Here is a 25,442-nt window from a genome sequence, read left to right as displayed (position 1 = left end):
TGACCCCGCGATTGACCATTGATCAGTCTTCCAAATCTTTGAAAATCGGTGTTTTGATACCCTTAACGAGTGCACACGCGGCCCGCGTCCAAAACCATAGACAAATTAATTCTTCCAAAACTGAAAAAACGCCCCTTTAAACACTTGTTTTTGGGGGGTCACGCATGTGCACAGCAATATATTTGACTGCCCCCCCCCCCCCCTCGGTCTCCCATCTGTATACGCCGGTGGGCGAGACTATTATTGGTGCGTTCAATAATTTGTGTACTGTGAAACGAGCCCATATAACAGTCTCACCAACCGGCGTACAGATGGGAGGGGATGCTTGGCATGCCCCCAACTAAGATTCTCGTCCAAGAAAAAGAAAGTAAATGAAAGATTTTTATGACAAGAGTCGCAAAATTTGTCAACATTTTTGCTCGCACGCATTTAGAACTTTTCTCCATCCACGCGTACCTGGCCCCTTAAATACTTTAACAGTTTGAAATTCATAGATTATGAATCATTTGATATATAATCATAACATAGTACATTTCAAGCGCCCTTTGATTATTAAAAATGAAAAGTATATGACTAAACATAATGGGAGGGCAAAGCGACAGCTCATATGTATTGACTATCGATATATCTATCTCTGGTATTGACCTAAATCAATAACATGTCAAGCACTATATTTAGTTGATAAACAGGGCGAGTCTAACATTGAAAACATCACGCGGACGCGCGCTAAACCTCTTTCATATAATGACCTGTCACCTTAAAAAATGGGTATCTGAAGCACCTTTTTGAATCAATAAAATAAAGAGTATATTTACCGAACAAATAATTTAAGAGCGAAGAGCGAGTATATTTTATATACAAATAAATGTTATTATGACGGTACATAACAAATAATGCAAGTGAGAATTGCGAGCTGGAATCATTCGATACTGACGGCATGAATACGATATATCTCAAAAAATAATTCATGCGTGGAGTTCAGTCTGAAATTTAAGTTAATATATGACAGAATATTTTTGTAACTTTTTATAGTCTAACACTATACACAACATGCGAGCACGCGCTAAACCTCTTTCATCATGTTCATTATCATAATGACCTGTCACCTGAAAAGGGGATATCTGTAACATCGTTTTGAATCAATGAACACAAAGAGTATATTTACCGAACAAAACAATGTGAGCGCGAAGAGCGAGTTTATTTTGTATACAAATATAAAAAATAAAATATATATAAGATATAAAATATCTCATTAAACAGAATTAAATGCGAGTAAGAAATGCGAGCTGGAATCATTTGATATTGACAATTGACTATTGAAAGCATGAATACGATATATCTCACGAAAAAAAAATAATGTGTGGATCAGTTTAGTGTGAAATTTAAGTTTAATATATGACAGAATATTTTAATCACTTTTTTTTTTAAATCTAACACTAAACACACCATGCAAGCACGCGCTAAATCTCTTTCATGTATCTGAAATACCGTTTTGAATCAATGAACATAAAGTGTATATTTACCGAACAAATAATGTGAGCGCGAAGAGCGAGCTTATTTTATATACAAATATTATAAATGTATATAACGGTAGACATCTCATTAACAAATGATGCGAGTGAGAATTGCGAGCTGGAATCATTTAATATTGACAATTGACTATTCATGACTATGAATATGATATGGAGTTCAGTCTGAATTTATACATGACATGGCAAAGAATACTTTAATTATAGTGACTCGTGAATGTCACACCTGAAATAGGCCCATCAAATGGAAAATTTTCAGGACTTTCGCCGTTTTATACAAATTCATGAACATTATTTTATGAACAAAATACATGTGTCAATAAACGACAACAAAATGAATAGTGAGCTAAATTATATTTAGGACTACAAACGGGACGTTTTAAGCACTAATTCATGAACAAGTCGTAAATCTTACACCCCCCAAAAAAAAAATAGAGTGCGAAACGCGAAGTTAACTATTTCTTTTCATATTGACTGGAAAATGAGACATTTTATGCGTTAAATGATTCTTATAAATAGCTGTTTATGCAAGCCCAAAACGCAAGCGGATTATTGTGATCTGGAAAGGCCGAAAAAATTGCTACTTGATATTTTTTCCCTCCTCTCATTTTTTCCACCCTTTCCTCTCCTTTTAATTTCATTCTTCTTTTCAACTTTTCTCCATCTTTTCTAATTTTGTGCCGCCTACAGGCCTATATGGGGCAGCTGCCATTTCGGCCCAAGGATTTGAAAAATGATCCCCCCATAATTCGTTTTTTTTTCATAGGGAAGGGCGTGAAGCCGTTCCAGCATGCCACTTTCTTTCTCCTCTTTTTAATTTTCTTCCCTTCCTTGTATATCCCTTTTAATGAAGCTTTCTTTCCTCCTCTTTCTCATTGCTTTTGCGGGAGGGGGGGGGGGGGCTCGGCGCTCGCCCCAGGTTGAAACTCTTTTCGCATCCGAAAAAAAAGAAGAAAATAACTGTTTTGGAAAACGATCCCGCCCTTCATTGTTCATATTGAACTAAACAATCAAGGTCAAGTGTTTCCATTTCCCCCTTTCCCTTCTCCATTTCATTTAATTTTCTCATCTTTACCTCTCCTTCCTTTCATGTCAGTTTTTCTTTCCCGTTCTTTTTCGCTCTCTTTTCTTTCCTTATAAAGCTAAATTTTTCACATTATTTTCTGTCTCTTTCTCTCTTCTTTTCAAAATTTTTCCTTCTCCATATCATTTTTTAAGCTCCTCTTCTCAATTTCTCTCCCCTCTCCCTTCTTACCCTTTTCACCTTCATTTTCTGCCCTCAATACCTTTCTCCCTTTTTTTTCTAGTTCCCTCCTTTTTTCATTTCCCTCTCCCCTTCAGCTCCTCCTCTATCCTTTTTATCTTTCCCCTCTCCTTTTCCCTAGATACGATATGGCCACCACAAAAACAGACCCGGTATAAAAGGACAAGTCCACCCCAACAAAAACTTGATTTGAATAAAAAGAGAAAAATCCAACAAGCATAACGCTGAAAAATTTATCAAAACCGGATGTAAAATAAGAAAGTTATGACATTTGAAAGTTTCGCTTCATTTTACAAAACAGTTATATGCACATCTCGGTTGGTATGCAAATGAGGGAACTGATGACATCACTCACTATTTCTTTTGTATTTTATATATGAAATATTTTGATTTTCTCATCATTGTCATGTGAAATGAAGTTTCATTCCTCCCTGAACACGTTATATTCCATTATAGAATAACATTTTGTGATTCAGGCAAGGAGGTGCTAATTGTCAAATTCGTAAAAATTGAAATAATTCAACAAAAAAAAACAAAAGAAATAGTGAGTGACATCATCGAATCTCTCATTTGGATGTAACTGACTCGTTCATATAACTATTTTGTGAAAAATAAGCGAAACTTTGAAATGTCATAACTTTCTTATTTCACACCCGATTTTGATGAAATTTTCAGCATGTGCTTGTCTGATTTTTCTCTACTGATTCAAATCAACATTTTTCTGAGGTAGACTTGACCTTTAAAAAAGCAAAAGACATGCAAACATTTTGATAAGATTCCTTGTGCCCATACCAACTAAACTAATCAACAAGAAATTGGAAATAATTCATGGTTTTGATATTTCTTTCTTTTTTTCTTTTTTTACAGAACGATAAATTGGAAAATTATCATTTAAGAAATTTGACTGGTAGCCCGAAATATTTATTCAATTAAGAAGCCCCAGAGCAATTAAGCAAACACCGACCCTCGAAAAATGGTTGCTATCCAGTCTGAGATGTACCGTATAGTCTTCGAAATAAAGACCTGCACAAGTCTATGACATCACGAACAAAAGGCGTTCCACTTGTTTTACGTTGTTATCAGGATCTTTAAGGACAAGTCCACCCCAACCACAACAAAAAAATATTTGAATAAAAAGATAAAAATCCAACAAGCATAACACTGAAAATTTCACCAAAATCGGATGTAAAATAAGAAAACTGTGACATCCTGGTCGGTGTGCAAATGAGGAGACTGATGACATCATCCACTCACTATTTCTTTTGTATTTTATTATATGAAATATTATAATTTTCCCCTCATTGCCAAGTGAAACAGTGATTAATGCCTCCCTATACATGTGAAATTAGCATTGTTTAACACTATAGGTTCAGTCAAGTCAGTCCCTATAATCAAATCTGTAAAAAATGAAATATTGTATAATTCAAACAATAAAAAACAAAAGAAATAGTGAGTGATGGACATCACTGACTCATTTGCATGTCGCTGAGTTGTGCATATAACTTTTTTTTTTAAATAAGCGAAACTTCGAAATGCCATAACTTTCTCATTTTACATCCGATTTTGATGAAATTTTTCAGTATTGTGCTAATTTGATTTTTCTCTATTAATTCAAATCTACAATTTTGCTGGGGTGGACTTGACCTTAAAATTACCAGATTGAAGAACTGGCTGTCGGGTCGATAGGGAGACCATGGTGTGCTTACACTCACTGGGTGTGCCGTGGCCGAGTGGCCCGACTATACATGGAAAGTCCGGGGTTCGATCCCCGTCCGCGGCATCTATGCCCGTGAGCAAGGCATCGACAATGCTCTTTTATCCTGCATTCAACATGTTCAAATAAATGGAAATGCTATACGCAGTATTGGTAATTAGGTGTGAACTTGTTTGTTTAAAAAAAAATTCTCCCTGAAATAAAAGACTGAATTAAGACCACTGCTTATGCATATATTGCATCTAGTTTTAATAATAATATGAGTATTAGTAATCTGATACACATAAATGCTATAAAATTTACTAAAATTATGTTTCTCATTGGCATGATAATACAAAAATAGAAATTGAGAAAGAGATGACGTTACTGGCACTATAGAGGTCCATCAAGGCAGAAACAAATATATTTTATCATATGGATGTTAATTTTACAATTTGAATATTTACACAATAGATCAAATATTGATTTCAAAATTATGAGGCATCTAGTCATTAGAATGTGATTAGACATAATCTTAAGAGGAGATGATGGCGATGATGATGATGGTGGTGGTGATGATGATTAAGATGATGGTGATGATGATGATTATGATGATGGTGATAATGATGATGATAATGGTGATGATGATGATGATTACGATGGTGGTGATGATGATGATTACGATGGTGGTGATGATGATGGTGGTGAGGATAATAATGATGATGGTGATGATGATGATGATGATGATGATGATTATGATGATAATGATGATGATGATGGTGATGATGATAATGATGATGGTGATGATGATGATTATGATGGTGATGATTATGATGATGGTGATGATGATGATGATGACTATGATGATGGTGATGATGGTGATGATGACTATGATGATGGTGATGATGGTGATGATGATGATGATGACTATGATGATGGTGATGATGATGACTATGATGATGGTGATGATGGTGATGATGATGATGATGACTATGATGATGGTGATGATGATGATGCTAAAATATAGTGGTGGTGGTAGTGATGCTGATGGCAGAATTTTTCAAAGCCTAATTTTCTACTGCAAGTTTTTACACAACTCCACCGAAAAGAGTATGTCAGATCCTTCAATTTTCAATTTAATACCAAACAAAAAAATCATTTTGTCCACTCTCTTTCAATTCACATAATCTTGAACATTAACAAATTCTGGGAAAACTTTTTCATGTATGACTTTATCGTGGCCCTGTAACATAAAGATTGTGGATTGAGTGTGGGACTGACTAAAGCACCTGATTACATTGACTATTATGTAAGTTTAATATTAATCATAAAAATTAATCAAAGAAATCAAACATAAGATCAATCAAACATCACTGTGCTACTGGGCCAAGGAAGTGAATGTAAACTAAAAAAATAAATAAAAGCTATGATATGGTAACGTTTTCATATATTTTGGCACAAGATTATCTTAGTTTTTTTATACATCATAAAATACTCATAAAGCTGAATATCTAAATTAAATGTTAATTAAAAATATATTTCTATATATGATATATATATATCATCCTTCTATTTGATCATTGGCTTCCTATACATACTGTTTATACAAATCAATATGATTCAAATATCATTTGTAAACCCTATAAAGATAGGCATTGATAAATACCATCTACATTCACAATATTAGAGACAGAGTAAAAAAATGTGTGGAATGGACAGAACAATTTATAAAAAAATTCAATAAACCCACATATATATATATATTTTAGTAAATGAGTGTACTTAAAGTTACTGTGCATAAATTACTGTATGAGAGAAATGGTGAAAGACCACACCCATGTCTTTGAGAAATGTTTTCTATGCCAAGAAAATCAGATGAACCTTTACTCTCTAAGATATTGCCAATTTAATGAAAAACCCCACCATAAACACAAAGATATTACAATGTCCGGACAGAGTATATTATCCCAAATAATTAGATATCATTTTTGATGCGGTATGTGTTTAAGCATGAATAATCTAGAGGTATTCCTTGCTGTGATATAAACTTTGATGTCTTTCAAAGTAAGGAATGACAACTCTGAACAAGTTGAATGAATATACATCCATGACATCATAATACTACAAGTACATGAAATGCTATAAAAATTCAATGCAACATGCATTTTCAATTTCAGATTGATATTCAAATATGTTTAATAAACAATACTAATGTTTCGTTTAATTGAAATGTAGTTTGCTATGAATTTTATTGCAACTCTAATTAAGTTTTGACCAAATGGACATATGGATTTACAGTGAATTCTACTCCAGTTCTTTTCTGTTTTGATTTCATTGACATCCAGATTCAGCAATATTGTATTCATTCTTTAATACTTTGACTCAAATTGAAGTACACAAAACAGCAAGGAATACAGACTGATTACCCAACTGGTGCATAAGCATTTACCCCCATCAAAATGGTATCAAATTGTTCAGGACATACATGTTTATGACTGCTTTTTTTGCATCAAATTGGTGATTTGTGAGGTGTAATTTTTAAAAAACTTACTTTGCATAATTATATGCCGTATCAAGTATTGTGCTTCTCAATCTATTATTCAAGTGAGTGCATAGAAGTTGAGGCAAATATAGATATATTCCTGTCATATTTCTATTTTATTTTATATACAACATCACTGGATTAAGCACCTTCTTCACTAACCATTTCACACATCTCATATATTGCACAAATTTGATCAACAGATAACTATTTATGATTTAAGGAATCCTTCTGACTGATGGTATAATTCACACACCCTATAGATATAAAGTGACTGATCAATACGATGCAAATTATATGCTTACCAAAAATGTCAATGATTTAAGTAATGAGTCAGACATACAGAATAGAAATGTTTGTGCATGCACCATATTTTAGGTATAATCATAAAAACAAATATTAGGACTAAGCCTACACTAGGATAGATATAAAATGACCACCTTCTGCATATTGATATTAGGAACAAATTATTATGTAATAGGGTGGACACATATTAAACATACTTTATTCAAATCATCTGGGGACCAGTAACATAAAACTTAGCAAATTGATTGTACGGCTCACTTTTAAAAACTGGGCCCCATCTTAAAAAGAATAATGGTTGATTCAATCAATTGTAGCTTTATGGAAATCCATCAGAGTCATAATTTTTTCTATAGGAAATTCGCACAATGTCCTTTGTAAACAAAGAGAAGCACACTACATTAAAAACAAGTGGAATGCCTCTGGCCGTCTCACCTGCATCACGCGGTTCAATATAGCAGCAGTGCTGACTTTGAATACTACTCTAACTCGCACAAGATGTTCAGTGATACATGGTTACTCTTATGTCCACTTTTTACGAACTAGACAAATAAACTTACAGAGATATGATGGTTATTCAACAAAAAACCCCAACATGGCCAAAGTTCATTGACCTTAATTGACCTTTGACCTTGATCATGTGACCTGAAACTCAAACAGGATGTTCAGTGATACTTGATTACTCTAATGTCCAAGTTTAATGAACTAGACCAATAAACTTTCAAAGTTATGATGGTAATTCAACAGATACCCCCAATTCGGCCAAAGTTCATTGACCCTAAACGACCTTTGACCTTAATCATGAGACTTGAAACTTGCACAAAATGTTCAGTGATGCTTGATTACTATTATGTCCAAGTTTCATGAATCAGATCCATAAACTTTCAAAGTTATGATTGGAATTCAACAGATATCCCCAATTCGGCCAAAGTTCATTGACCCTAAATGACCTTTGACCTAAGTCATGTGACGTGAAACTCATGCAGGATGTTCAGTGATACTTGATTAACCTTATGTCCAAGTTTAATGAACTAACTCCATATATTTTTTTAGTTATGATGACATTTCAAAAACTTAACCTCAGGTTAAGATTTCGATGTTGATTCCTCCAACATGGTCTAAGTTCATTGACCCTAAATGACCTTTGACCTTGGTCATGTGACATGAAACTCTAATAGGATGTTCAGTAATACTTGATTAAACTTATGGCCAAGTTTTATTAACTAGGTCCATATACTTTCTAAGTTATGATGTCATTTCAAAAACTTAACCTCAAATTAAGATTTGATGTTGACGCCGCCGCCGCCGGAAAAGCAGCGCCTATAGTCTCACTCTGCTTCGCAGGTGAGACAAAAAAATGAATGCATGAATACACAGCATATTTTGAACAAGCATGAATAATACACGTTGACGTTGTTGGCAGTCTATAGTTGCGATTGATCGGATCAATCAGAACTCTTGGTAAGACGGGGCCCTGATCATACACAATTATCAAATGAATGCAATCAATTGTAGAAATCAGTGATCAATATCTAAGCTATACAGTACTGGGCCCAGATATCCGCAGTACTTGTTCCCACATACAAGCAACCAAACATTCACAAGGGGAATTGTGATATATTCAACATTTCACATTGAGGTTTGAAGGACACTTACACTTTGATACTCTAGTGTAATTGATTATGTGAATTCAACCATATGCTCAATAATGAAATGTGAGAACACTTGAAAGTCTTCATGAAAAATAGTATCAGCGTAACGTAGAGTAGAAAGAGCAATGGCATGACGTCTGAAAACAAATGATTCGATTATTAGAAATCTGATAGTATTCGATGTTCGCACAAAAACAATATTAAGCACCTTTAACCCAAAATGTTATCATTATTATCATTAAACATATAAAAGGTTTATACCAATTTTTAATTTGTTATACATAATTTTTCACACATTCTCAGCATAAACTACCCTGACAGCTAGACCCTAAATATAATATAGGCTTATTTACATAGCAGCTGCATAAACAGATTTTTCAGCAGAAATCTTACTGAAAAGTGGTAAAGTTCTCCTTACTTACATCAAACAATTGCCTTAATTTTACAGACCCCCTATCAAAACAATTGTTGGTAAAAAAGAGGGATTTTTCAATTGATTCATTGACTAAGTTAAGATTATAATAAGCTTGGCTCTAAACTGACTTGTCTGAAACTCTGCATGATTGGCACATATTCTATAATTACAATTATACTATGAGCATAAACTTGGGTTGAAACTCACTTGTCCTAATGAGCCAGGCATAAAATTCATTCAGATATTAAATGATTGTAAACTTTGGTTCCAATCCACTCATCTGAATGACCTAGTCTTGGCCTTCAATGAACAGTCAAGTGATGGGAGTAAACTTGGGTCCAAATCCACACATCTAAATGACCTAGCCTATGTCTTCAATGAATGACCAAGCATTAGCCCTCAATGAACGGTCAAGTCATGAGTGTAAACTTGGATCCAAAACCACTCGTCTGAATGACCCAGCATTGGCCTTTAATGAATGACTCAATTATGAGTGCAAACTTGGGTCCAAACCCACTCGTCTGAATGACCCTTCTCTTGCTTTCTGGAAGGCAGTCTCGTATTCGGATATCGGGTAGATGACTCCAACGATCTCTTCAAACGGGTACTTCCTGCTGAACTTTGACATGAATGCTATTGCCTTCTCGAGGTGCTCGGGGGCATAGTTATGGATACCTGAAGGTAGAAATATTTATAGCGTTATCTACAATTATGAATGTAATGCTGCTGGAAGATGTAAAAACCCAAAACACTGGGGCCCTGTGGACCAGTGTCCGGACTTTGAAACAGAGGGTCATGGGTTTGAATCCCAGCCATTGCATTATTTCCTTCAGCAATAAACTGATTCAAATTGTACTGCACCAAACCATGTGAGAAAAATGGGCACCTGGTAGGAATTTACTTGGAATGCTTGTGTCCTATAAAAGACTTGCCAGGCCAAAAGTGATAATATCCAAGATCTTTGAAGCACCCAGAAAAGTATGGCACATGATATGCACTCTACAAGAACTAAATACTATTAATCATTATTATCTCTTCCTTTAATTCATACTAAAGTATGTTATGATTTGGAAGTTCTGGGTCTTGTTCCATAAAAAAACTTTTTTATATTATAAAAAGACCAAAGTTCCAAAGAACCATAACTTTTATCTATCCATTCAAGTTTTACTTGTATCTTCCACAGGGAGACACTGTAATTTTTTTTTTCAAATATTTTTCCATGCAGGCCTATAAGAAAAAACAACCTTCCTATCTATCACCATGCTATCACATAAATGGATATTTCAAACCAAATGAAACCATAACAAACTCAGATTTCATTTATTTTATTCAATTTATATGACAAATCAAATTAATGCACATTTCTGGCACTTATATTACACCCACCTTTTATAGTAAGGCATTTTCTAATGATAGCTTCAGCTGTTATATTCATATAAGAGTCTGGATGTACAAGTCCAACTAGGACATAGATTCCGCCTGGCTTGAGAAGTTGTATACCAGATTTAATGATGCCACTAACTCCACATACCTATGATAAAGTGAAAGAAAGTTATAGTATTCATCTGACTTCTTCAATTTCATTCATAAATCAATTCATTCATGTGTTCAATTATGGATTGATTGAATCATTCATCCATTCAGTTTTATTTTCATGTATTCATTTATCCATTCAATTACATACATTATGGACAAATACAAATGTATTTATTCATTCATTAATACTCATTCATTCAGTTATTCATTTATTCAATTAATGCATTTTTCTAAATTTATTTTGCATGTTGCATGATTCATTCACTTCTTAAATCATTAATTTATTCAATCATTTGTTAATTCATTCATTTACACACAATTTATTTTAGTGATTTTCATGGCAAGTTCTTTAACAATTAAAAAAAAACAATGATTAGTTCTTCTCTTAGACTGCTTTGCAAAAGTGGATGTCATACAAAAACTAAATAGCTCTTTAGCTAATTTTTTAATTTTTTTACTAAAGGACATGATGACATGTTGCTGAAGAGACTATTCCATATACTAGGGCCAGTGAAACTTATGCATGGTTGACCTTTTCTTGGACTTCTTTTTTGGAATTTATAAAAGAAAAGGGTCTGTTCTCGAAGTTTCTTTAACATAATGAATATTGAATTGGTCATTATTTTCTTATTAATCATACCCTTTTTAGTAAAATAAAAAAAATAAATAAATGAATGGAATGGACGAATGAATGAGTCAATCAATCAATCAGTCCATCGATCCATCAATCCATCCATCTATCTATCTATCTATCAATTTCCAGGACGACTTTTAAAATAAATTTTCCAAGGCTTTTTTGAGCATTTTAGGAGTGATATTGCCCTGAGCCCCCACGCACTTATTTTTTTCACTACTTCTTACCTCTATCACGATATCCAGTTCATCCTCCTTGAAGCATACAGATTCATCTCCTGGGTAATTATCATAAAAATAAATAATGGTAAAAGAAGTGTGGAATAACAATGCCTTTACCTGCAATAGAGTAAATCATGTGATAAATTCACATTCGGAGAGAGCATGCAGAGCAGAGCAAAAATTGCTTCCATGTTGTCTCCAGGAAAAAAAAACCCCAACTCCACTGAAAGTCATAAATACGTGTAGGAGTTTTTCATGAAAAAAAATAGTGAATAGATTTACTTTTTACTTATTAATTGTTCTGAGCCAATCAGAAGCAATAATTTTAGTAGCTATTAACTATACAATGCATATACTGTACAGGGGTATGACTATGCAGTTCAAAAAGGGTGCTGCTTTAAAAATGAAAAAAACCTTCACATGGGTAGTTTGTGACAATGAGGCCTTAAACGTGGGGTGTAATTCTATATTCTTCCCTTTTTACATGAAAAGGTGAAGAAAAAATTCCTACAATTCAAGTTGGTTCTTACTTAATCTCTCCCTCTCCTTCATCTTGTTTCAACTTCTTTCCCCCCCCCCAAACTCCCTCACTCCTACCCCCTATAACCTTCTATGTTCCTCTTCAAATCAATTAAATCTATCACATTGCATACGTCTGTCTATATCCTACCGGTAAATTGCCAATTCGTCTACTGCCATCCCGTCCACTCACCACATGGTCTACATTCATTTCGTCTAATGCCATTTCGTCCATCAACATTTCGTCTACCACCCATTTCGTACAATCACCATTTCGTCTAATAACCATTTAGTCTAATAGCCAGTTAGTCTATAGCCAATTCGTCTACAACCATTTCGTCTACCAACCATTTCGTCTAAATCCATTTGGTCTAATGCCAAATCGTCCATTAACCAGTTCGTCCACCGTTCATTTGGTCCAATAGCCATGTCGGCTAATTTCAGTTGGTCCAACATCCACATCGTCTACTTATCAACTCGTCCAATTGCCATTTCGTCTAATAGTCATTTCGTCCATCAATCATTAGGTCCAATAATCAGTTCGTCTACCAACCAAATCGTCTACTAACCATTTCGTCCAATTCCCAAATCGTCCAATAGCCATTTAGTCTAATAGCCATTCGGTCCAATAGCCATTTCGTCTAATACAAATAATTTGCGTTATCCGAGGAGGGGAGCGAAATGACTTTAATACCTTGAAATTATTGATGATATTAGTTTTAAAAAAACCCTAAAAACTATGATGATAACTACTATCGCAAGGGTCGATTCAGTGGGTACAGCAATTCAGGCACCCCCACCCCCCCCCTAAAACGCACACACACACGCACACACACACATATAAAAGGGGGAACTAAGATGGGGAAAATGGAAAAGGGTCCTTTTATTTTAATTTGTCGCTCAATTTTTATTTAAAAAAAAGAAAGGAGAATATTGTATTCCGATATCAAAATACGATAAACAGATGAAAGACAATATAGCCTTTTAAAGAAATATTATTGATCAATATACCCCCCACCCCCCCAAAAAAGAGCTCTTCCCGATCTGTCCTATCTTCTTTCCTTGTACTATCCTCTCCCTTTTTGTTCGTTTCCCGTCGCTAGAAGCCCGCCTGCGCCTAAAATAAATGTAGGCCTAGTAGTATTGACAATAACGATGAGTATAATGTTTGTGATATACTCATGCTGTAGCAATTAATGGATATAATAATAAGAATGATAATCATCATAATGATACTAATAAATAATAATAATAATAAAATTCACAATAATACTACTACTAATAATAATTATGATGATCATATTACTAATATTAACAAAAATGATAATAATAAGGATAATCATAATAGAAATAATATACATAATTAAAAACACTTCCATAATGCAAAGTAATCAATGACGAACAACACTAGTCAACAGTGATAAAATAAATCAAGAAGTTGAAGAGAATTGGTAATTAATTAGGCCCACAATCGCGAATAGAGTCGACTCGGGTCGTAGAGGGCGCTAGTGCAGCATAGTAGACCAGATTGCGTATTAGACGAAATGAATATTAGACGAAATGGTGATTAGCCAAAATGGCAATTGGACATATTGGTTATTAGACCAAATGGCAATTAGACCAAATGATTGTTAGCCGAAATGAGTTTAGACCAAGTGATAGTAGACCAAATGCAGTTAGACCAAATGGAACATGGACGAAATGAAAGTAGACCAAGTGGTTATTAGACCATTTGCCTTTAGACCATTTGGCTATTAGACCAAATGGGAATAGACGTAATGATAGTGGACAAAGTGGCTATTGGACCAATTGGCAAAAAAATACCATTAGACCAAATGGCTATTAGACCAAATGATAATAGACGAAATGGCTATTAGACGAAATGGCTATTAGACGAAATGGTGATTAGACGAAATGGTAATTGGACCATGTGGATAGTGGACCAACTGATGGTAGACGAAATGATATTAGACCATGTGGTTAGTGGACAAAATGGCAGTGGACGAAATGGCAATAAACCATCCTACCCACATCCATATCTCAATCTCTCAGCCTTTCCCCCATCCCAAAATCTCATCCTGTCACTGAACCCCTCCATCCCTTCATATCCATCACCCTACCAGTCACACCTCTAGTTCTGCTCCCCACGTTGTCCCATCCACACCCCTCTCTAGCCTATACCCTTTCCCAATCTGCAGTCAAATCCCTCTGCAGTAGCCCCACCTGCACTCCCTATTCCTCCAATCAAGCACACATCCTACATGTACTTTGCCCCCTTCCCTACTCCTCCCATCACCTTTCCCTACCCTCCCACACTTTTTCCCTACCCCACCACCCCTTTATATCCCTCCTGAAATTGATTACACATCATGTATTCCTATCCCATACATACCTTTCTGTCCCGTGAAAAATAGTAATATGCACGTCATCATGAATATTCATTAGGTGGGCTGATAATGCCACATCCCCACTTTCCCTTTTCTTATGTTATTACATGAACTCATATTGTTTCATTTTTTTCTATTCATGTGTGAAAAATGTGTCTCCTTTATAATGAAATAAGTTGCAGCAAGAAATATCTAATACACTTAAAATCAGTTGTCAATCCAATTTTTTCAGTTCTTGGCATAAAAAAATTAGAATAAACCCAATTTCATATGATAAAATACAAAAGAACAAGTGGGAAATGAGATCATATGACATCATCAATTTGCTCATTGAATATTCACGAAGACATGCCTGCTTCACCAGATTAATGCAAATCTTTAAAATGCCGAAACTTTTTATTCCTTGTCCGGTTTTGATCAAATTTTCAGTGTTTTGTTTGTATGATTTTTCTTTATCTGTTTAAATCATATATTTTTTTTTAGCCTGGAGCATCGCCCATCAGCCCCATCCCTCTCGCGGTATCTTTGCTTCTTCTCTCTCCTTCTTTTGTTACTTTCAAATGAAAATGAAGATATATATATATATATATCTTAAAGTTTCACGTATTGGCTTCTGTAAGGTAACAAAATATGCTGAAGATAATGCTTTCATTGCCAATAAAGTTTATAGTAAACAATAAAAACTTAACTGGCAATGAAAGCATTATCTTCAGCATATTTTGTTATATGTATACATATATATATATATATATATAGTGCTTATTAACAAAAAGTTTACACTAAAAAAAATCCTGTAAAATTATAAATTTGTAATATCCTGAAGAATTTCCACCTTTTAACATTGGTACAGATCCATTTCAGAAAATGACGATATAACAGTCAAAAAACATTTCCGCTTGAGTGAGCACCACTTACTTTTGAAAAGTTAGTGAAAAATGATTTGCGCAGAACTTTGAAATAGTTAAGCGAATAAAAGTAGACCTTAATCATGAAGAACACATGGAATTTAGTTAGTAAAATTGGTTTAAAGATATCTTTCACCTTTTTTAAACTTGTTTCCTTGCCCAAACACTTCAAAGACTGCATTGCACCCCACACACCGAGGCCATCGTGACGATATTTGCTTTACCCTGAGCTGTGATTTACATGAAATGGTTTAGGCTTGATTTTCATTTGGTTAATCAAGCTTGGGGAAAGTATGGAGAAACAAGTATTAAATGAAAAATGAAATGTAAACCCACTTTAAATGATAAAAACTTTAGTGAAAAAATGCTGGAGATGTCTGATAGTCCTCAGATCCAGCTGGCACAAAAATGGTAAAGGTTGTGCTTACAAAGCGTTCAATTGGGGTGGCAAAATTGTTAAAAAATGCTTGAATGTATCCATTTTATTTCAATTGACTGAAAGTGCAAGGGAAATGTATGAGAAATGTTTCGCTGGGTAAGTTTAATTTCGCCCTTTCCCCTTGACACAGCGTGAAAATGAGCATTTCTGCGCAGATTTCTGCAAGCTTAACAAAAATGGACAGTGCTCACTCAAGTACAACATTCTGTCAAAACTTTTACTTTCATTGGATAGATGAGACCCAAACCCAAGATTATACGCACTGTACAGTGCGTATAAACAAAAAGATTAGAAAAGTCTATAAAATTGTTGTTTCAATGTCTATGATGTCTATATTTTGGTGTTAATAGGTGCTCTGAAGTCTTATCTTTCAAATGCCATTTTAAAACAAATGAGCGAACACAGAATGTTTTTTGTCTGGGGTTAAAAGGAGGTTTGCACCAAAATTGCATAAAAATGATAAATATCATCTCCTTTCAATTTCCTTATCTCACCCACTGACATTTCCCCTCACTCCTCACCTTTCCCTACCCCCACAACCCTCCACGTTCCTCTCCAAATCAATTACATCTCTCACATTGCCTATCTATCACAAAATTGGATATTGTAAAAAAATTGGATATTTTTGCTTGCTCGCTCACAACTTATTGATACATTTTACCCGATCTGCCAAGCTACTTCAAAATTGACTCAATACACCATTGACATTGAAAGACGTGAATCCTTTCCTGTTTGTCCTGTCAAGCACATAATTAAACTTGGTCAAGAAATCATTAACACTTTGAAAAAGGGATTCATGTCTTTTTAAGGCATTTCACATAATAAAAGTATTTGAATAATTACAAGTTATCCAAATTAATAATGCAAACCGTCTTGCTTGGGTTGACAAAAAGTCTTCTTTTCTTACTTATAAAGGAAAATTCAAAGGTAAAAGAAGTTTAAATGAGAAAAAAAAAACTCAAGTAAATAATTTGACAGCACAATTCGAAAATTATGGCAAAGATAATGAAAAGGTTAGAAGAAGTCTGCTGATTAGCAAGAAGTCTTTACATCATAATTTATCACTCATATTCTGCCATTTTGGCGCAAGCCTCTTTTTGAACACCTGACAAAAATGTCCCGTGTTCGCTGAAGCATGAAAAAAATTTTACTTTTTAAATGGCATTTCAAAGATAACATTTCAGAGCATCTATTAACATTAAAATATAGACATCATGATTTGAACAATTTTTTCAATAGACTTTTCAAAACTGTCCAGTTTTCTTTTATACGCACTGTATGTGAAAAAATTACCCACATGTATATATTTTATTCCCAGGGCTTTTTCAAAGTGTAAACTTTTTTTTGATATGCACTGTATACTGTATTATACATGTCTATCTTTTCTCATTCACGATCACAGTCAACAAAGTTGATTTTTATACAACTCACACAGAGGCTTTTATTCTCCATGCCACTTGATTAACTCTCTCTCTTTTCTTGATTTCACTGGTTTCATTCCAACTCTCAATAGAATTATTCCATTTTATGTTAGACTGACGTCATTGTTGCCAACACGCGACTATCCTTCCATTGTAAACGTTTCCATCAAATTTGTATGCTCAGAGAACATGAAAAATTGCTCAGGGGGGGTATATCACAATTCCATTTCGGCAATGGAAAATCATAAAGAGTTAAAATAGCTCTTCTTTCATAACTATACCCCAAAACAGAAAATATGACTGTAGTGAAATGATCGATTTTGACAGTGTCCTTTGAGATCAATAGGGAAGATTCCACAAAGGAGGATTTACGTCATTGCTAGATCCTGATTTAAAGTCTACATGACTGCACAAATGAATTATGAAGTTAACCCCAATATATTTTATTTTTCCTCTGTTATTTTCTCTTACTTAACAGGAAATTTGTAGTTTCACAATTATACATATATGTACTACCACTTTATTTATACAAACATATTTTTGAGCTCCAAAACGTACTATATTGCTGAGTTAATGTTTTGCCTTTTAGTATTTGAGGCATAAAACAGTCTTATGTAGAGACAGTGGTTTTCTCTAATACTCTGAAACGGAAAGCCTGTTCTGTTACCTGTTACTTTTTTAGTGTGAGAATTCTTTGAATTTACCTTCAGAAAACAAAATTCAATAATTCAATTATGTTTCTGCTGACATGTATTTTCCATGACAAGTGGAATTAACATCTTTAGATCAAATGTGAAATGCAATTACAGGTTGTAAGAAATAGAAAAGGCATTTTTTTATAGGGAAAATCACTATCCCTACATAATACATACTATGTATAAACAATTATTCCATAGAAATCTCATATCATAGTCATATAATCAAAGGATGTTAACAGGAGGATGTAACTGAAACATTCAATACATTCATTTTTTTAATTAGTCTATAATCTTTATTGAAAGAATATGAGAGGAACTCTGATGGGGATATATTACATTTGTATCAGAAACTTCACTTTTCAAAAATATGTGAGATAAAGTCACCAAGTGCTTGTATATATATCATAACAACTGAGTTTGGAATCTCATTGTAAAACTACAGTGTAGTTACTCCAGAGACTTAAGTAAACTGTAGTTCATGTTTTATGCGAGCACTGAATAAATTAGTAAAAAGTTGATCAACTGGAAATATTTGCTATCACTTTCCATACCAGTGAACTGCGTTGATTCATTCGGGCGCATGGAATATTCTGTCAATATTTCACCTTTTATTTGATCACTCAAGATGAAACGAGAAGGGTTTTCACGAGCCAAGTGAAATTGCAATTTTGTATAAGAGGTAAAAGGCATTCTTGTCTATCAGCCTGACAATGTTGGTGTTAATCATGAAACATCCTCCTCCTCAGGACTCCTCCTTCTTCTTCTTCTTCTTCTTCTTTTCCTCCTTCACCTTCTCCTTCTTTTTTTTCTTCTTCTTTGATTTGATTTGATTTTATTCATATATATATATATATATATATATATATATATACATCATTGTCAACATTACATAATATTCATATATAATCATTCATATTATAATACATGATTGGAGCATCTTAAGCTCTATGAGCTTGAGAATGACGTTCCAAGAAAAAAATACAAAGATACATAATTAGAAATTGGCTAAAATAATACATTCAATGATGCGAACATCAATTAAGAGTTAAAAGAAGAGCAAGAGAGATAGAGGGAGTGGTGAAAAACAGAGTGGGGAAGAAAGAACTGAATACAAAGAGAGAAACATGAAGATAGTTCTAACAATATATGAAATACAAGACATCATGTTTTGATAACGAAAACTCGTTGGTAAGGTATTTTGTTTGTATAATAAATACAAACAATAGCAAAAATAGGAATTACATATGTGTGGTGGTATATTATGTAACCATGCAATGGTAATACAACATACATGACATCATTATCAGCCTTGTGTTTCATATTTTGAAAGAAGGAAATATTTTAATTTGCCTCTTAAAGGATTTTTTTTTCGTTGAGCACGAATGAATATAGATAGAAAGAGAATTCCAAATGTCAGGGCCAGTATGTCAGATAGATCTATGGGCAAGAGCTGTTCTTGGGTTTTCTAAATGAATATTATTTTGTAGAGGTTCGGGTTGGCTAATTATGAATAGATGTATTGCAACGGAAGATTTTTAAAAGGTTGTCTGTAAGTTTGCGGATTTGGAATCAGTACATGAAAAGAGCAATTTGAAGGTAATGGATGTCATGTACATGTATGGTTAGGGTTCTCAGCTTATGGAACAATGGGTTTTTTTTTCTTCTTCTTCTCCTCTTCCTTCTTATTCCTAACTCCTTCTCCTCCTCCTTCATCTTTTTTCCTTCTAATTATATACCATGTTATAGATCAGACTGAATTATCACACTCATACTATTTTACAACACCCAACCTTGAAAAAAGTGACCAGTTATGTAGGTTAAACTTAAATAAAGTTCCCTAAACTCTAACCTTACTTTTTCACAGAGGCACATACATGTATCAGCCCCCCCCCCCCCCTCCTACTGTGTTAGGAGGAAACCCAATTATCCAACATAACAAGATATTCTGTGCAAAATAAAGACAAACTAATTATTGTCACATTTTCAATCAGGTCGACTCAAATACAAACTGAAGTGTATAATTTATTGCAGAGGCACTATGGTCTTGTTACCTTACCTTACTTTTTCACAGGGACACATGTACATGTATCAGCCCCCCCCCCCCTCCGCCTGTGTTTAGAGGAAACCCACTTATCCAACATAACAAGATATTCTGTGCAAAATAAAGACAAACTAATTATTGTCACATGTCAATCAGGTCGACTCAAATACAAACTGAAGTGTATAATTTATTGCAGAGGCACTATGGTCTTGTTGTCAATCAAAAAAACACAAATTTAAGTTAATAATTTTGCATTTTACTGCCCTGTCACACTCATGCACAGGTATTTGACTATAAATTGAGCAGCAATTATTCTCCAATTTCATGATAGTGATCTACCGAGCGACAATAACATAGGTTAATTGTCTTCAGGAAGCTCCATCCGTTGGCATGGTAACCATCAAATTAGGATAGATCTCTCCTTGAGACAAGATACAATGGCTATGGACATTTTACAAAGGCTATTATAGGCTGAAGAATGGTTTTGTAAATGGGGAGTGGGGTGGAAGCTGAAGTTTCATTTATTTGTATAAAAAAACAGGTAATAGAAACCAATCAAAACAAATCAATTTCGGGGGCAAAAAATACTGGATAAAATTACAATAGAAAACTGAAACATTGCACTTGCTTCTCTGTGAACTAGAATCATGTCCCATAATGCATTGCGACTGAAAATGCATAGGCATGTACAATCCCGGACCATCAATTAGAGCGTATTCCTACCTGCTACGATGGGGGTCCCTCCAAACAGGGGAATGGTACTCAGTCTCTTCCCATCGACATCACTGACATACACCCTTCCGAAGCCAAGACTGTGAAGGAGAGCACATCCATACACACCTAGTAGACCCGCTCCCTGGGGAACAATTGGAAAATTGTAAATTGATCACGTAACATGGTTTTATTCATAAAGAAATCAGGGAAGTGGGTGAATCGGGTTAGGGGGACTGTGAGAAGGGGCAGTACACTGTATGCGAAAGACAGCACATCCATATACACACCAAGTAGACCCACTCCCTGGGGAAGAATTGGATTATTAAGAATTGACTATGTAAAGTTGTTTTTATTTATGAAACCATGGAAGTGGGTGCATGAGATCATCTTGGGGTGGCTGTGGAATATTAAAGAGTGTGAAGACTGTAAAAGAGAACACATCCATACACACGTTATGACCCACTCCCTGGAGAAGAATTAGACTCTAGTGAATTGATGATGTGGCTTGTTTTTACCAACACTGAATGAAATCAGCGAAATATGTGAATCGAGAACAATTTCAAGGGGGGGGGTGAGAAGGAAAAGTTTATAAAGACTATAAAAAAGCACATCCATATACACACACCAAGTAGACCCACTTCTTGGGAACAATTTGATTGTGAATTGATTTTTAAAGTAACTTGTTTTTATATATGAAGAGCTCACTTGCAGAAGGGGTTAGGTCCATTTTTCATCAAATTTGATTTTTATGTCTCAATATATAGATTTTTAGTAGCTCTATAAGATGATACCAAAGAAAAATTGAAATTCCTATTAAAAAGTGAACTAAAATTGCAAAGAAAAATATTTTTTTTCGAAAGGGGTTAGGTCCATTTCAGTTTAGTTGCAAAAGGGGTTAGGTCCATTTCAGTTTAGTTGCAAAAGAATATCTTAAAAAAATATGAAGACAGGTATATTGCTTTTATACCCCATTTTTTGTGTTCTCATGATAGGGTAGTACATCATGACAATTAAGTTTCTCAGAAGAATATTGCAATAAGTGATAATAAAAAACATGTTTTTTTCTCGGAATGGTCCAAAGTGGACCTAACCCCTTTTGCAACTAAACCCTTCATATATGAACAGGGAAGTTGGTATCATGAGATCAAGTTGGAATGGGGTTGGTGGCTAGTGGGAAGAGAGCTGTATGAAGATTGTAAAGGACGGCATTCATAAACACTTAATATACCAGCTCCCTGGGGAAGAATAAACAAAATAATGAATTGATGATGTATCTTGTTCTTATATCATTTAATCATATCAGGGCTGTGAGAAGGGGCAGTAGAGAGACTGCAAAGGACAGTGCATCCATACACACTTTATACAGACCCGCTCCCTGGGCAGAAATAGACAAAATTGAATTGATGATGTATTATTTTTACAAATTAGGGACGCGGGGAAAATAAGACCAACTTTGGATTGGGGGCTATGAGAACAGGCAATATGTAAAGACTGTGAATGACAGCACATCCACATAAATCTAGTAGACCCACTCCCTGGGAAAAATTGGATAATTACAAATGATGATGTACCTTGTTTTCATAAACATTGAATGAAATCAGGGAAGTGGGTCTGTCGTGGTCTAGTGGGAGCGTCGTGGTCTAGTGGTTCTGACTCTCGCCTTTGAAACAGAGGGTCGTGTGTTCAAATCGTAGCCCTGGCATATTTTCCTTCAGCAAGAAATTTATCCACACTATATGCTGCACTCGACCCAGGTGAGGTAAATGGGTACCCGGCAGGAGTAATTCCTTGCATGCACTGAGCGCCGGTGATGGTAGCTCGAGCTAAAGCTGGGGTAATAATAGCAGCGCTTTGTATCCTCTGGCAAAAAGCGCTTTATAAATCCAGCTATTATTATTATTAAGTGGGTATGAGTCCAACTTAGGGTTGGGGGAGGGGTGTGGGAAGGGGCAGTGCATATATGTACATGTGTACATACAATTAAGACTGAAAAGGACGAGCCACCCATACACATCTTATTGACTCACTCCCTGGGGAAGAATTTGATAATAATGAAATGTGTATTAAACTTTGAATGGAATCAGGGAAGTGTGTGAATGAGGCCAACTTGGGGGGGGGGCTGTGAGAATGAAAAGAGGGGTACAGAAAAAAAGACTGATGGACAGAGATAGGAAAGAGGGAGACAGATAGAAGAGAGAGGGGGAGAGATAGGGTGATGCAGAGTCAAGAGGCAAAAGAGAGAGAAAGAAAGAGAGAAAGAGATGTTGATGGACAGAGAAGAGAGTTAGACAGATAGAGAAATGTAAAGAGGGGAAAATGAGAGAGAAGGAAATTGAAAAGGCATAAAGAAAAAGAGCATAAGAGAATGACAGAGAGGGAGGGAGAGGGAGAGAGAGAACAGAAGGACTGCAAAGAATCAGCAGTGAAAGTTATCACAAATAATAAATGTTATTGACATTTATCAAAATCTACATCTTACAATGAATTCTGGATTCTTTACTCTCTAGGCACAAGTATTTGTTTCATTTGTTTTTGACCTTTCATATTCCCTAGTTCTGTCCATAATCTGGCTCAAAATAGGATAAAGAATGTGACAAGGAGACGACAAATTTAGTATTGTAGTTTCTAATTTACAAATGTTTCTCCAATAGCATTTACAAGAAAGAACATAGCTGTGACGTCAATCCGCCTACCTTCTTTGGTATTTGAATATTTTTGCCCCAGAAATACATGTACAAAAACAATCATATCATGAGCACTGGCTAACGTACATACATAGTGACTTCTAGTTACCATGGAAACAATGTTACATGCGTGTCTTTTAAATAAGTGGCATGCCTTTTAAATAAGTGGTAGATACCAAGCTATTGAGGCATATTAAAGGGAAAAAAACATTTTTTTTCTTTATGCCAAAGCTTCTTGGATGTTTACAATATAAAATAATAATTCCCCTATTTAGGCATGAAAAAAATTGATGGAAATGTTCCACAAGTACATACAGTATCACTTGAAAACAAAACTTTAATCTGGATGTCAAAAAAGCAAAGGGAAGAATAATATTCTTGGATGAATTAAGATTTGAAGAATATCTGGAAAGATTGAGAAAAAAATTGTATTTTAAAAGCTCTGATTTTAATCAAAACATAAATAGTTCCTTTCCCTTACTAAGACAGAAAAAATATCAAAAGTCTTAAAGCTTGTGTATAGTTTTGGTAAATCCACCAAAATGCACCTATCACTATTCCAATTCATTGCTAGCTAATATGAATGGATATGCCCTATAACAGTTATGATGTGGAGGATATGAAATGAAAATGTGTTTTACTGGATAAATTTTGCGGTTTTACATGGAAATTTAACTTGATCGGGTCACCCGATCAAATTAAAATATCTGTGTGTTTTTGTCTTTCAATTAAATCCTATTCCAAATCATGGAATGGGCTGAAACTTTCAAGATATGTTCATTGTCTGTAACTTTTGGATATCTAATCACTAAATTTACAAGATAAGTGCTTGAATGCCCATTTTTTAAATTTAAAACAAGCATCGCCGAGAGAGGGCGCTATATATCCAAGATTTGAATATTTGAAATTTTCTCAGAGAAGTGCAGTTGGAAAAAATATCTTACGGTCTCTACGCTTCAGTAAGACTGTCATATTAGATGATATTCGATTATCAATCACATTATTGACCCTTTACCAAAGCTATACACAGGCTTTAATACTCAGTTGAAGAATTTTTCTCACATGCATCTCTGAAATATGTTGAGTATCATTACAATAAACAAGACCACCTCCTTCAATGGACAAGAAGTTACCTGAGAAAATAAAATTGGATAGGGCTCCTGATATTTTCCCTCATGACTGAAATCTTATGTTATTGGAACATCATATTCTAATTACACTTGGTCACATGTGATGAAGTCTTTCATTATTAAAGACCCTGACCGGTGTAAAAACAATCATATATTAAAAGAAAGGCAATGATTCATACAATACAAATATACCAAAAATATTCTATACATCTCCTTCCATTTTAAGAAATATTAGATAAAAATCAAAGAAACTGCTCCTCCAAAGTACGCTTCGATTGAGCACCCCACGTCGCCTGGAAAGGATGACGTCATGTTGTGTCTGGAGGGTTGCGATTCCATAGGTTTGTGTACAAAAGCATTCGGTATTTTCTTCCATTTCTATATTATGAATCCAATTTTTTTCCCGTTTTCAGATGAAAATGGCACTCAAAATTATTCACGGTTGAAATTGATGGAAACCTACAACTATTCACTGCCTTTTTTGTGACTTCTTTGTTTGGCTCTTATTGGGCCTAAATTGCTATGTCAGGAAAAGTTGTGATACATAATCTGAATGCAGATAGATTTGAAATCTACGCCAAATAAGCAGGAAATAAAATATGGCAAAAACTAGTTCAAACCTGTAGATTTCATAATTTAAGCATGTAGGAAAAATATATGTGATATCACTCTGTGATGGAAGTGAAGAAAATGAAATGCGTAATCTGGAAAGCAT

The 25,442-nt window shown here is 34.6% G+C and overlaps 1 protein-coding gene across 1 annotated transcript in view; it reads right to left on the bottom strand.

Annotated features, from left to right (window-relative positions):
- Positions 1-8,649: 8,649 nt before the first annotated feature.
- The window catches only part of LOC121415780 (L-threonine 3-dehydrogenase-like), a 28,483-nt gene continuing 11,690 nt past the window's right edge, over positions 8,650-25,442 (bottom strand). The window contains exons 4-7 of the mRNA XM_041609108.1: positions 20,923-21,055; positions 11,796-11,845; positions 10,785-10,929; positions 8,650-10,073 (exon numbers count right to left, since the gene is read on the bottom strand). Of these exons, the coding sequence (XP_041465042.1) occupies positions 9,886-10,073; positions 10,785-10,929; positions 11,796-11,845; positions 20,923-21,055 (516 nt within the window). The 3' untranslated portion in view covers positions 8,650-9,885. The remainder of the gene's footprint in view (positions 10,074-10,784; positions 10,930-11,795; positions 11,846-20,922; positions 21,056-25,442) is intronic.

This window comes from Lytechinus variegatus, chromosome 5 (assembly GCF_018143015.1).
Source record: "Lytechinus variegatus isolate NC3 chromosome 5, Lvar_3.0, whole genome shotgun sequence".
In the NCBI taxonomy this organism is placed as follows: Eukaryota; Metazoa; Echinodermata; class Echinoidea; order Temnopleuroida; family Toxopneustidae; genus Lytechinus; species Lytechinus variegatus.
The sequence above is the reverse complement of the archived record's forward strand: the minus strand, read 5'-3'. Positions and strand labels throughout refer to the sequence as shown.